Source organism: Peromyscus leucopus, chromosome 14, assembly GCF_004664715.2.
Source record: "Peromyscus leucopus breed LL Stock chromosome 14, UCI_PerLeu_2.1, whole genome shotgun sequence".
In the NCBI taxonomy this organism is placed as follows: domain Eukaryota; kingdom Metazoa; phylum Chordata; class Mammalia; order Rodentia; family Cricetidae; genus Peromyscus; species Peromyscus leucopus.
Window position 1 is genome coordinate 84,723,137 of NC_051075.1, and position 14,770 is coordinate 84,737,906.

The window sequence follows — 14,770 nt, forward strand, 5'->3', positions numbered from 1 at the left end:
TCCTTCATTGTTCAAAGACCAGTGGCTTAGGCCTACTAATACCACCCTGAAATGTAATCACAACATTATCGAATGCATATTCTTCAGAACTGGATCAACCAGATCCAGCAAATGGATCACAGGTGAGAAAGCTACAAGATGCAGGTTTTATTCAAGAAGGGAGGTGTGTGTGTGTTTGTTTTGGGGAAAAATCTGAAATAACAGGGGAAAAAAAGGAATACTGGAGGAAACTGGAGCCTATGGCTCCGATACAAATAGTCCAAGGTCACCCCACAGACAAGATTGTCTACCCAGAGAAACAGAGGCACACTGACAGGCAAAAGGTTTGGTGTGAAAAGACTATGCAAATCTCAGAACAAGAGTCGGGTATGGCTTTGTGTCAGCTGCCAGTCTATCAAAATACTTTCTGCCAGGGACACCAGTGACCATACTGGACTGGGACTCAGAAGCACTCCCAACCAGGGGATGCCCATAGCCACAACACTCTCCTAGGACCCAGAAAGGACAACATCAACCAAAGAACAGAACACACACCCAACAGAGGCAAGATCAGACATCAATGCCAAGCAACACCTCCAACATCATTATTCCAAATGCCTGGGTCCCGGCATAAAACCACAGCCAAAACCATATGCTTCCACCAGAATCCAGTAACTTCATTATAGTAGACCCTGAGAAATTCAATATAGCTCAAGTACAAGGCAAAGACTTCAAAACAGGAATTATGAATATGTTTAGGAACCTTAACAGCGATTTGAATAATAGCCTTAATGAAGTCTGAAAACGCAAACAGTTGAATGAAGTAATGAAAACATTTAAGGCATGAAAGTAGAATTTAACAAAGAAATAGAATCAATAAACAAAATCCAAACAGAAATGAAATTGGAAATGAAAAACTTAGGGTGACAAACAAAAACCTCAGAAATTGGTCAGGTAGTGCCTTGTTCAGCCATCACCAGAGAGACTGCTTCTTGCAGTGGACAGAAATTAAGACAGACCCCCAAAACGTGTGCAGAGAGTGAGAGCCTTTGGAGCACTTTCTCAAATGGAATGTCTTCATCAAAGCGCTCAAGGAACTATGTGGAAGAGGAAGCAGAGAGATCGTAAGAGCTAGAGATGGTGGATGACCCCAGGGAAACAGTGTCTTCCAGACACAACAGGACTGATGCCCATATGAACTCACAGAGAGTATGGCAGCACGCACAAGACCTGAACAGGATCAAGCCAGTCAGGATCCTAGCACTGGGAGAGGGAAGCGGATATGGGATCCCACCTCTAACCACTGGCAAAGGGAAAACACCAGTTTTTTTCCAAGAGTCTTTCTGGGCTGGTCCAGTGGGCTGAACCCTCTTCTGTCAGCGAGCAATCAAGGAAAAGCGCAGGGTTTGTGTGAGATGACAGCTGGAGCTAACTTTGACAGGCTCCACGCCTGGGAGCGAGTCCGTCTCCACATGCGGCCCTAATTACCTGGCATTTCTAAGGAGGAATTTCACATTAACTTTTCACATGTGTCTATACTTGCCTCAGTCACAGATCCCACTTCACATGCCAGCATCTGGCACTGTCATCTGTGCAGAGGGAGCGGTGAGTCAGTTCTGGGGATGACGCAGTAATATTTACCTTCAGTTTCTCCAAATCTGGCCTTTCAACACTGACCACCTCTGCCAGCAGCTGGGCTTCGAGACCGGCTTCTGTGACTGTGAAATTGAGGAGGGTGGTCTGGGCCTGCAGTTCTGGCTTGTAGTGCGGGTTTGCCAGTTTTGTGTGTAGGATGAGACGAAAGTTCTTGTTAAATTCGCATTCTTTGTCCCCAATCTTGATGTACCTACAGGGGCCACAACACAGAACCTCAGGAGAACCCTGGCGACCATGAGAGTGGGAAGGTGCCATTCCATCCCTTGATTCTGGTAACACTCCTGAGCCAGAAGGCTGGGTCTAGGGATTCCCAGGCAGTCCCAGTTTTCCCGAGACAGGGATGGACAGGGGATACCACTGTCTGTCTCTTCATCTGTGAACCAGTGACAGTGACGCCACTCGTCTTACAATGCCGCTCTGACAATCAGCAAATGGTGGCTTTCATCAACCTTCTGGGGTTGAACTTATACCAGACATTGTTATTATTTTTCTTATAGAGTGTTATTATTTTCAAAGCATTTCCATGTGAACTCAGGAAAACACTGTTCTTGAAAGGATAGAATAAAACATGCACACACACACATACATACACACACACACACACACAAATTCTGTGTCCATACTGAACTATATTACTATGCAATGAGAGGAATATTTTATTTGCCAAAATATTAAAATACAGACTTATGAATACCGTATCATTAAAAAATACATTAGTTACTTTATTTTAAAAGTAACATACTATTAACATATTAAATATAGTAACAATATATTAATAGTTAATTATATTTCTAAAACTAAGCTATTGAAATATATATTTAGTTGATTGTTTTCTATAGCTTTTGACTGACTTATATTCTCTTTTATGCTAGGAACCAACAATGAGGATCAACCAGATTCAGAGTTCTTCAGTTCACGTGAGAGACAGACAGTCAGGAATTAAATCCACGGATACAGCAACTTCTCAATGTTCTGCTTAGATGGCCTGAGCTGTGTGGAATGAAAATTCACATAAGGAGTTTGGAGTGTAGCTACAGCAATGAACATCTTCTCACCTTCATCGACTCTTCAATATTAATGAACATTCTGGATTCTTCTTGATTAAGTCTGTAAAACTTTTATTTTTTGAGGTTCTTGGGATTGAACTCAGCTTCGTGCACACTAAACAGGCACTCTACCACTGACTCATGTCTCCAACCCTCTTTTTACTTTTTCCTTAGTAACAAGTTTCACTAAGTTGCCCAAGCTGGCCTTTGAACTTGTGATTTTCCTGCCTCAGCCTCCCAAGTAGTTGGGACTATAGACCTACGTGATCAACACTGACTGATGAAACGTTCTGATTACCAAAAAAGTTATAACTGTCAATGTCATGCCAAGCCTGCGTTGCTATTAATCTAAAGACGGCACGCTATATAACTCGTGAGAGAAAACAATTTACCACCCATCTCACTAACTTGCAGGTGAAAGGGCATTTTTACTCAGTTTATTAACTTTGGAAATTCAACACATTCGAAAGAAACAAGTATGCGACATTTAGCACCTGTTTCCAACAATTAAAAAAAAATGAGCAGAGGTACTCAAAATGCTGTCATGTGGCAGAATTTGTGCTGTTGGCCTTTTTATAAGTGTGCCTTACACAGTAACCATCATATGCAAATGGCATTGAAAGTGCCTCTCATCCACTCACCAGTTTGGAAGAAGTTTTGAGACAATTTGCTTTAATGTGTAAAGATGATAAAAAATGATAATTCCCTTATATCATTCAAGCTTTAATTATCTGGATATGAATGTAGAATCCCAAGGACTGGTTAGAGTAGTGACCCAATTCAAATGTTGTTTCCACTGAAAAGTGATCTTCCAATTACAGTAAAACACACGGCAAGTGTTAAACATCGAAGCTGGAGACAGGGTTGCCAGCCACCCACTTTAGAGACAGCCTTGGTGAAGCTGGAAGGTGACGTCACTCACTGGGTCTGGTTTGTTTGTTTTTGCTTTGTCCATTCTTTTCCAGGAGGAAAAGGAGCCCTTCTTCCAGCAGCCCACTCCTCACTGAGCCAGCGTATACCTGTGTAGTACGTCCCTCCCCGTTTAAGATAAAAAGACTGATTTTGAACGACAAGTATTGATATCCCTGTTAGAATCCTGAAACATTTACAAGTGGATGGGCCACAGGCCAAATGCTGCAAGGGAGCCAGGCAAGGACACGGGGACAGCTAACGATCACTGTGGCCCGAGCTCTCGTTTTACAGGCCAAGGGACAGACATCACATGTTCACACTGGCATGCAGTTTCCGGGTGATACCATGCTCATGGAATCTTTTTGGTCATTCCTTTGTCTTCTTTGTGCTGTCCTCTTTTAAATAGCAACTGAACACATCTACTATGCCAGGTTGTCAGAGAGCCTTCCAAGTACAGGGCATCTAGTTATTTCCAAGACAAATTAGATTTCTGCTCTTATAAATATAGGTATTGTGAGAACTTCCTAATAATAGGTATTGTGAGAACAATATTTTAAGTATACAGTCAGTCATTATTCTATGCATCAAATACCCACAATGTGACAGGTATATGTAAAGGACAAAGATCTGCTCAGTCAGAAGACAGGCAAAATACAGGAAGAGATTGTTCTTCAAAGATGAGATGCAAATGTTACCCCGGAGACAAATGGGAGGAAGTCAGAAAGGACCATACAGCACAGGATGCTGCTGATACTCAATGTCCCGGACAAGCAGATTATCAGTACCCACCAAATCCTTGCCATGTGATAGGCACAAAAAGATCAAAGATTTGCCCTGCTAAAAGATGAGCACAGAATCGGATAGCCTTTTCTCCAAGGAAATACACAAGTAGCCAGTAAGATCACAGATGGTGCCATTATGTGAAAGAGGAAGGCTAAACTAATCGAGAGCTTGGAAGAGCTCACCATGGCCATATGAAGAACTGTGGTGAAACTCAAATTAACTTTGCTATGTGTAGTGTGTGCATTTGTGTATGTACTAACAGGCCCACGAGACTCCAAACCACCATCATCATAGCTAATTTACTTTTGGAAGCAAGCTGCAAACCTCAAATATACATCTTTTTGAGAACTAACAGGATCTCACAAGGTAAATCCCATCCCCGACCCCTGTGATGGGCCATGGTCCAAGTACAGGTACAATAAAACATGGGCAAGATCTCCATCAGTCTAGGTGTGTCAGACGTATGTGGTACATACATAGATTTCATGATTAGGTGCTAGATTCACATCCCAAATATATCTCATTATGTCCATGTAATAACTCCAACAATTAAAAAAAATGTCAAACCAAAATACTTCTGGTTCTAGTATCGAAAATGAAGACATTGTGACTGTAGACAGTAGTTTGGCCTCAGTAAGAAATCACTCTAGAGCAGAAACTGGTCAATGCTTGTTGTATAAGGATCTGATGGTATCAGCTCTGTGGATCTATCCATGTCTTAGATGTTCTTGTTGTTTATAACCCTTTAAAGTCATTTTTGCCCATGGGTTACACCTTGGCAGGCTCCTGGCCCATTTCTTCTCTAGATCTTAGTTAGTGTGGTATTGTGATTTCTGCTGAAAGCCAAACACTAACCAATGGTTCTGATCCCTAGGGTGTATCACTGATAACCTGTCTCTAGGTTTTCAAGGACAGTTCAGGAGAAAGGCCAACATTAAGCATGGACTTCTCAGGTGTCACTTTTGGGTACAATGAAGTTTTCATCTGGTTAAACATTTAGTCAGTATGTATCTTCTTTACAGTGAGTGCTCTGTAATGCACTCTGGTTAGCTCCGTATCTCACTGGTGCACCCACGCGGACCGTGAGGCACTTGCACACCTCCGTTTAGGAGCCAGGGTGTGCATCTGCTGTGCCGGGCCTGGTTTTCCCCATGCAGAATGACAGGGCTGGGGATGGGATCAGGTCACAAGGTGCTCACTGTACAAACAGGGGGCCCCAAGTTTGGTCCTCAGCAGCCACACGAGGATCTCGGTGCCGGTGCACGCCTGTACTGTCAACACTGGGGAGATGGAAACTGAAGGAATCCTGGGGCTAGCTGGCAAGCCAGCTAGATGAGTTAGTAAGCCCCTTGTTCAATCTCAAAAAATTAAGATGGCAAGCAACTGGAGACGATACTTAGCATCAAATTTCTGGCTTCCACATTGAGGCACATACACTAAATAATAATAAATACTACCTAATAAATACACATACTAAATAAATAATAAATTAAAAAAGAAAAGAGTTAATGGTGGGTAGGGGCTCTGCTGTGGAAGGGAGCTGCCTATAAACTGGTTTTTAGCCTTGCTCAGAAGCATCATTTGATGGCTTGAGGTTCCCCAGGGACAGTAAATTACCCTCAATTGGGGTGTTTATGATCTATGAAAGGCAAAAATTGCATAATGACACAGTGGGTTTTATCATTGCTGCTAGGTTAATTTTTGGCTAATCTCCTGCCTGGGAAAATTAAACAGACTGTTAACACTCTCTTCTGATTTGAAGACTCTAAAACACAACAGCATTAACCAGAGGGGTGGGAAAGCAAACAGATGCATGCTATTGCTTCCCAAGGTTGACTTCCAAGTACCCAAGGCCACCATGCCTCCTTGGAGCTGTGGGAAGTGACCCAGAAGTAGGAAGTGCAGATTTTTGTTTAAAGCAAAGTCTTGCCCTGCTGCCCTCAAGAACACTGAAGAATATTCTGTTGTTCCCCCCGACTACCACAGTGTTACAGTAAGATTCTCATGTGGGAGAACTTCTGAATCTGTGGTACAGTTGCTCATGGAGGGCATTTTTTACACTCTCCCAAGGAGTTAGCTACCCCTCCCTTTCTTGCTGGATGGGATGGGATGGTTTGGAGGTGAGAGACTTATTAGTACAGCTCAGAACTAAAATGAAATGAAATTTTTCCCAGGGCAAACACTATGGTCTAATTGGCTAGGGCATGTGAGTCAAGGGCAGTCTGGCTCACCTAGTAGAGTAGCAATTTTGGAACAAGCTGAGCCCCTCTAGGTTCGTTTTATGGACCCAAAGAGTCTATGATTGCCCAAGGTCATGGTTGCCTGGCAGGGCCGGGTCTAACTAGGACCTGGGTCTCGAGACACCCGGTGTAAAATCTGTTTCACTTTATTACACAGCAGACTAATTGGTGCTCACTGTCAACCCGTCTCGCCATTGATCATGAGAGGGCATGGAGGATACAGCTGACTTGGGACCAACCTGAGGAAGCTATAGGAAAAACAGATGTGGCTCCCAGCACATGGCCTGCTGATCTTCAGTTAGAAATTCTGTTGTTTATGAATAATTCAAGTGCCCAAACCTAGTCCAGGATCTGTAATTTCTAGTAAATATATTTACTGTCTGAATTACTTAATTTATACCTTTAAAAAATAAGTCACACAATTTACATGAAAGTTACAGAACTCTGGCTTCCAGGAAAAGCAGAGGATATGTAGTAGAATTAATGCTTCTGAAATAATGATAATCATTGGCAAATACACATGAACTAAAATTGAGCTTTCATAGGTCAGGTTTGAAAAAAGACAAGGTATACTGGAAATATTGGAATTCTTTCAAAGTCCATTCAAAATCCAGCCCAAATGTATTCTGGAACGTCACCACTGCAGCGGTGGCGGTATCAGGATGCACACATTGAGAACACATGGGCAGAGTTTACTGGCTGATTTTCATAGCACTTCTTTTGCAGGCCTGTACTCAGAGGGCTGTTACCAGAGGTTCCTAAAAGCCAGAGCCGTGGCCTTCAAGAGACAGCACCAATGGCACTAAGGTGAGATTCTGAAGCTGGGGGTTAAAATATGGAGTTTCCATAGCAAGGACCCTCATGGCAAGACTTCCCTAAGGGTATAATAGTGGCACTCATGTCTTGGCAATGACCAACAGCCATCTAATTTGATTAAGGCACACTCGAAAGGAGGGAAATTATGCTGGTACTAAAAACTTAGCCAGCTAGCTGGGGTTAGGGAGGCCATGGATCTTAGAGGATAACTTACCTACCTACTACTACTACACTCTACTAAACAAACATGCTTCCTACCTGAAATCTAAATACTTACTAAATACTTGACGATAGGTATCAAACCCCAGACAAAAGGTGCAGATTTAACATATCAGAGTGGATGCTGGCTGCCATGTTCTTTCAGCATCCCTCAGTCTCTACCTGTCACATGCCCTCCTGGATGGCATACCTCACTCCCTAAACTTCTCCAGCCCAGGGTCTGGCCTCCCCCCGCCTGCCCTCGCCTGTATAATCCCGGCATTCTGCTATGCCAGTCCTTTGGGGCCTTTTCATCTACCCTTTCCCTTCCTGGCCTCTTGCTCTGGTTCTCCCATCTCCCCTCCCATTCTCCTCACATGACCTGCCTTAATCCGGTCATGTCCAGTTTGGACTCTCCCAGATGTCCCTGCCTCTGGCTATGCTCTCCCTTTTATCTACAGTAAACCTTCGCCTCTACCATACCTAGGACCAATCATGTCCTTTTTTAAAAAAATTTCTTTTTTTTTACTCACTTATCTTTTTTTTTTTTTTTTGGTTTTCCGAGACAGGGTTTCTCTGCATAGCTTTGCGCCTTTTCTGGAACTCACTTGGTAGCCCAGGCTGGCCTCAAACTCACAGAGATCCGCCTGGCTCTGCCTCCTGAGTGCTGGGATTAAAGGCGTGCGCCACCACCGCCCAGCTTCACTTATCTATATCCACAGATAAGTGTAGCTCCTCTCACTCATCCAAGAATCTTCTCTTTGTAACTGAGGGAAACCATCACAGAAAACCACCACCATCCAAAATACAGAAAACAACTTATCACGGAGCGTACAGCCCCACTGGGTACATCTAAAACTCAACTCCTGCTGCTATGATTCAGGGAACATCACAGAAGAGGGCAGAAAGATATTAAGGGCCAAAGAGCCAGGAAATCTGCTGTGAGATTGTGTCTCCTAGAACTGACAGGATTCGTCATTCACGATAGCTCAACAACACAGCTGCCCAAGCAAGACCTGTAGAATGATCGCACCCACGGGCATGCTTACCCGGAGGTGGGAACTACAGAGCCCCCCACACAGTCAGAGAACTGCAGGCAGCCAGGCAATGCCAAGAGCAGGAGAAATAATTTCCCCTAGTGCTGCGGAACAATCCTTTTCCACACTATGGATGTGTAGTACTCTCATTTTCTAATAAAAAGCTGACTGGCTGATAGCTGGGCAGGAAGAGATTGAGCATGAGAGTCAAGTTAGGAGAATTCTGGGAGGAGGAAGGGTGGAGTCAGAGAATTGGACAAACACAGAGAAGCAAGATGAGAATGCTGTACCGAGAAAAGGTACCAAGCCATGTGGCTAAACTTAGATAACAATTATGGGTTAATTTAAGTGTAGGAGTTAGCTAGTAACAAGCCTGAGCTATCAACTGAGCATTTATAATTAATATAAGCCTCTCTGTGGTAATTTGGTAAGCAGTTGCCAGGTATTTAGGAACAAAGAGTCGGGACAAGAAACTTCTGCTTACACCCCAGGAATGAGCCTCTAAATTGGTTATCCAATATCAAGTGGTTAGTCCTGAAACCATATACTACAAGCAACACTAAACACACTCACCAGGTAGTATTTATGTATTAGGCAGTGTGTGTGTGTGTGTGTGTGTGTGTGTGTGTGTGTGTGTGAAAGAGACAGAGACAGAGACAGAGACAGAGAGAAACAAAGAAAAAGAGGCCATGAATTTGAGAGAAGTAGGGTTGGAGAGATGGGAGGGGCTGAAAGGAGGACAGGGAAGGATCGAAATGATGTAATAAAGCACAGACAATGGACACAAGTTTTGAAAGAGGAAATAAAGCCATATTTTTGTCTTCATTCTGTAATAGACTCTTGGTTTGGTTGGTGGATAAGTGCATAAAAATACATTGCTACTGAAAGTGTAAAATCTAACGAGACGCTTCACACTTCAGTTGTCAGATCTAAGTTTATATAAGCTCCTTAAGTTGAATGGACTTTGAGTCTTGTTAGTTTAGATGTGTAATGTTTTTTTCTATACACAGATTTTTTAGAATACGTTTTATAAAAGTTTAAAAAAGAAATATGAGGAATATCATAGAATATTCTAGACCATGCTCTCTAGAGCTACTGTATCTTCTGAATTTCAGTCTCTCTTCACCCCCAAGCCTTATCATTGTCCTCAAATCATCTCCATCCTGAGTTTTGGATAAAATAAAAATTGTTCTCCTTCTCTAAAACAATTTTAAACAAAAAAATACGTATTCATTTTTTTTCACTTTCTTTTCCTTTTCCTTTCTCCCTTCCTCTCTTCCTTTCCTTTCCTTCCCCTCCCTCCCCTCCTTTTCCCCTTCCTTTCCTTCCTTTCTTGGAAACAGGATCTCCTTGTGTATCCCTGGGTGGTCTAGAGATCACTATGTAGAGCAGGCTAGCCTGGAATTAACTCTGCCTGCCTCTGTCTCCCAAGTGCTGATGTTAAAAGTACCCACCATTGTTCCTCACAGAATGAGGAGTCTGAATCTCTGGGATGCTCATCTGCACACCAAGGGAGCCCTTTACATTGACTGGAGCCTTTCTCCAGACAGCACCTTACAACTGAGATGTTATCTGTTTTGAATGACAGAAACCTAAAGAGATTTCTGAGGTGACCAGATATTCTTAGTACCAAAGCAAATGCCATCACTATTTTTAACAGTCACCCAAAACCAAACACAGAAAACGTCATAATCCATTTAGAGTAAAGACTGGCTTCCATAGCAGGTCAGCGTCTTCACGAGGAATGCTCCAGGTGGATGCTTGCAAAAGGATTTGTAGGATCTGAGGTTTGGAGAACTGTCTAAAGATACTGTGTAGTATTCTATAGAATGTTCTTTTTTCTAATTTGGACAATTCAGGTAAAGACAGAAGGTAGGTTTTATGGTAAATAAATAATAGAGACCCACTACTTGGGCGTAAAAGCACACTCCAGAGAAGAAATCAACTTTTCAATGGACATCTAAAAGCCTTCCGGTCCACCCTGCTGTTTAAAATGAGTCCCTGCCGTTACTGCTGAGAGAATAGCCAAAAAGCTCAGGTGTGTGGAGCCGAGCGCTGAGCGGTAACTTAGCAACCCCAGCAGGAAGGGCGGTGCTAGTTGGTCAAACCCAGTTTCTCCAGAAAGGCTTGGGCTGAAAGCCTCACAGCTGGCGAGCCCTGAAGGTGAGGAAGGCAGCCCCAGGAGGATCAGAAATGAGTTAATCTGCTTGCCCCTTCACACAAGTGAGTTCAGATAGCTAGCCTGTCCCTCTAGGTAAAAGCTGACTTCAATCGGAATTTCAAAACAAAACAAAAAAAGATGTTTTAGAACTCCAGGTAACACTGCACAGAAGAACAACAAGCAAAAAGCAAACTAAAAGAAAATTACCTCCCTTGAAGTAAGTACACACACACACACACACACACACACACACACACACACACACACACACACACACACACTCGTCTCTCTGTCTCCCCTACCCCCTACTCCCCGGCCAATCATATTGAAACATAGCATGGTGTCAAAAAGATTCCGGAACCATTACTTTTGGTTGTTTTAGAGGATTGCTTTTCTGAAGAAAAGAATCAAAGGTTCTTTGTTTCTTTTACATCTGGGGCAGGGTTTGATAATCATTTTCAGATAAAATCTAAGAGCCAGATCCCTTGACAGCGAGGCCTGCTTATAAGACCTTCATCATGACACTTTATATTTCTTTGTACAACCTGGACTTAAGTTTGGAATGGAAAAGGTGTTGTAGTGTTTCTTCCCGACAATAAAAATTTTATTTTGAATTTAGAAGGTAGAAGAGACTAGAATGCTGAGTTCTATATTTGGAGAACAAGAATGAAGGCACAAAGTGGGTCTTACTTGAGATCTCTTCAGACAGGTCTCCCAGTTAACCATGTCATGATTATATTACACCACTACCAAAATAACATTTAGTAACTGGAAACTGACAAGGCAATTCTTTGTGAGGAAAGCCAGTCATTGTCAAACAAATGTCAACAAAAGGTTGTCTCCTTTATTCTGTGTTATTTTTGTAAAATGAAATTTTATATCAAATAGCTGTTACCCAGCTCCGGGTCTCTAAGACAGACTATTGTTAAAAGATTATATGAGGAGTAAATGCAGAAAGAAGTAAAAATTATTCTTAAAAAATATTTATTTTCTGAGAAACAAATGAACATTCATTTTGCAGTGAGGTTACTCTGGGTAAGATTAAAGTTCAGAACTGACTTCCATAATACTTATGGGGATTTGAAAGATTAAAGAGATGTAATTTTATAAAGATGCTTCACAGTTCAGCAACTTCTCTAATATGGAAGCCAGTAAATTTGCTTTGGAAAAAAATACATGTTGATAAATCTTCCCAGATATGTTTTCTGTCGATTGATATGTTAAGATATATTTTATATAAAATTAGGATTGTCTGGAGTTAGGTGGATTTAATTATTTGTAATTATCCAGCTGTTGACAGCCTACGGCCCTTTTATGGCAGGTATCTACAGTGTGGGTCAGGTTCAACTGTATATCTTCTCAAACACAGATTTAATGCACTATTGATGAAACCATTACTCGAACCAAATTAAAGTCTGGGCTGATGTATTGGTCCACAGGGAGCTGTCAGACATGAAAGGAGTAATTAGTATTCATTACTTCATACTCTACAACATTCCAATTTTTAATGAACTTCAACTTTTGGACTATGCTATATATCACAAACGTTGCACATACATTTATTATGAACAAAAATAAGCTAACAGTGGTTTTTTAAAGGCCTTCCCCAAATAAACAAGCAAAATAAATACAAACACTATTAATAGTTGAGAACTTTGTGAGCACTGGGGCTCTCAGTAGAAGGGTTAGTACACGGTCCTTCCTGTCCCCAGGGACTGTAACAGAGGGTTGCTGGAGAACAGTTAGTTTTGGGATTCTTAAAGTCTCCCTCCACAACCCATTTTTAAACTTTTAACATTGTCTTGTCTTAGAAATGTAAAGAAAAACATGGACACAGAGACAGAAATAAAAGGGGATAGAAACTTAAGTAAACTGTTCAGCTTGGAGGCCAGAAAGCAAGATCTATGGGAAAATTTTCAAATGTAAGTTAGTCTGTGAGAGCCCAAGGTGACGCTCGCCCGCCAGTTCATGATCCTGTGGCATTACAAACTCGGGGCTCTCCTACTCAGGCTGCATCAGCTTCCCCCATTGTCATTTTTCTCTCGGTTTTTATTTATTGGATTAAGCAAGTAAAAATAATCTTACTTCTACTGATCTATTCTGTTTCCATATTCCCTTCAAGTTTTCATATATGCGAATATTTTTAAAAGTTCTTCACTTAAAAATATGTGAGTTAAATGAAGGAGCAAGAATTTAGGGCTGGAGAGATGGCTCAGAGGTTAAGAGCACCAACTGTTCTTCCAAAGGTCCTGAGTTCAATTCCCAGCAACCACATGGTGGCTCACAACCATCTGTAATGAGATCTGGCGCTCTCTTCTGTATACATAATAAATAAATAAATCTTAAAAAAAAGAATTTATTTTGTTTTAAATATCTCATCAGGTAGAGACAATATGATTGCTAAAATATTAAAAAATTTTCAAAGTACTGCTTAATCTTTTGTTGGGAAAAACTATTCTCAGAACATGGCACCTATAGATTTTTCATGTCAATGTCAGAGTAGAGAAAATGTAAGAGGTGGAAATGGTCCCTCATAGGAAGGGATAACTAAGAGGATTAATATAGAAATCTTTTGGATTATAAAAACAGCTAGAGTGGAGGTTCCTAATCTGACTTTCTGAAAGACATCATAATTATATAATACTAACAGGCAAATAAGCACTTAATACTTTGGAAAACCAAGTTCGTTCTCTCTCTCTCTCTCTCTCTCTCTCTCTCTCTCTCTCTCTCTCTCTCTCTCTCTCCCTCCCTCTCCCTCCCTTCCTCTCCCTCTCTCTCCCTCCCTCTCTCTCCCTCCTTCCCTCCCTCCCTCTCCCTCCCTCCCTCTCTCTCCCTCCCTCCCTCTCTCTCCCTCCTTCCCTCCCTCCCTCTCCCTCTCCCTCCCTCTCCCTCTCCCTCCCCCTCCCTCTCCCTCTCCCTCTCCCCCCTCTCTCTCTTTCTGTGTGTGTGTGTGTGTGTGTGTGTGTGTGTGTGTGTGTGTTCTCATGCACATGTGTATGTGTGCTCATGCAGAGGCCAGAAATCAACTTGTCTTCCTCAATAGCTCTTCACCGTGTATTTGAGGCAGAGTTTCTCATTGAGCTTCAAGCTCAATGACTGGCCAACAAGCTCCATGGCCTCCTGCTTCAGCCTCCCCAGAACTGTGATTATGGTCACGTGCAGCTATACCTGACGGGTTTTGAAAAGTAAATTTAGAACTTTACACTCACCCAGCAAGCACTATACTGACTGAGTCATCTCCCCCAGCCCCATGGTATTAGCTTTTATAGCTGACAGTACATATACTTTACAACACAATCATTCCATTCCCAAGTACAAACTCAGAAGATCCTTTTACTGTGCTGTCTGTACATGTGTATAGGATTAATCTATATAATATTTGGAGTTGTGTGGCTTCTAATATAAAAAATAAGCTAGCCTAAATGCCCTGCAATAAGAACTTCAAATTAATATAGGGAAAAATCACAACATTGAACTTTGCAGTAATGAAATGGGAGGGTAGTGTGTAGCTTGGTGGGAGAATATTTGTTTAACAAGCACAAGGTCCTGGGTTAGATCTTCAGCACTAAAAAAGCAGATAAAGGAAAAGAAACACAAGAATAAACTAGAGCTAAAAGCAATAATATAAGTAAATCTTAGAACAAAATATCAAATAAAAAATCAAGTTCTATTTAAATTGCATGAGGTATGATATGTATGATATTTTTTATAAAGTCTCAAATCAAAGAAAGCTAAGCAGTATATCATTTAAGATCACACACATATATGACAAAATTATTGTAAATAAAGTAAAGAGATAACCAGCAAAAGGCAAAAGTCTTGATTGCCCTTGAAAGAGGAGGCAGAATGGGACAGGAGGGGCCCAAAACGGTTTGAGGGGGGTCAGAGCAATGCACATGGCAAATGCATACTATTATCCTTTTATATCCTATGGATTTTGTG

The 14,770-nt window shown here is 41.8% G+C and overlaps 1 protein-coding gene across 2 annotated transcripts in view; it reads right to left on the bottom strand.

Annotated features, from left to right (window-relative positions):
- Dnah11 (dynein axonemal heavy chain 11) overlaps window positions 1-14,770 on the bottom strand; it is a 314,894-nt gene that overhangs the window by 43,092 nt on the left and 257,032 nt on the right. For both annotated transcript variants that reach the window (XM_028880929.2, XM_037210919.1), the window contains exon 66: window positions 1,621-1,825. In XM_028880929.2, the coding sequence (XP_028736762.1) occupies window positions 1,621-1,825 (205 nt within the window). The remainder of the gene's footprint in view (window positions 1-1,620; window positions 1,826-14,770) is intronic.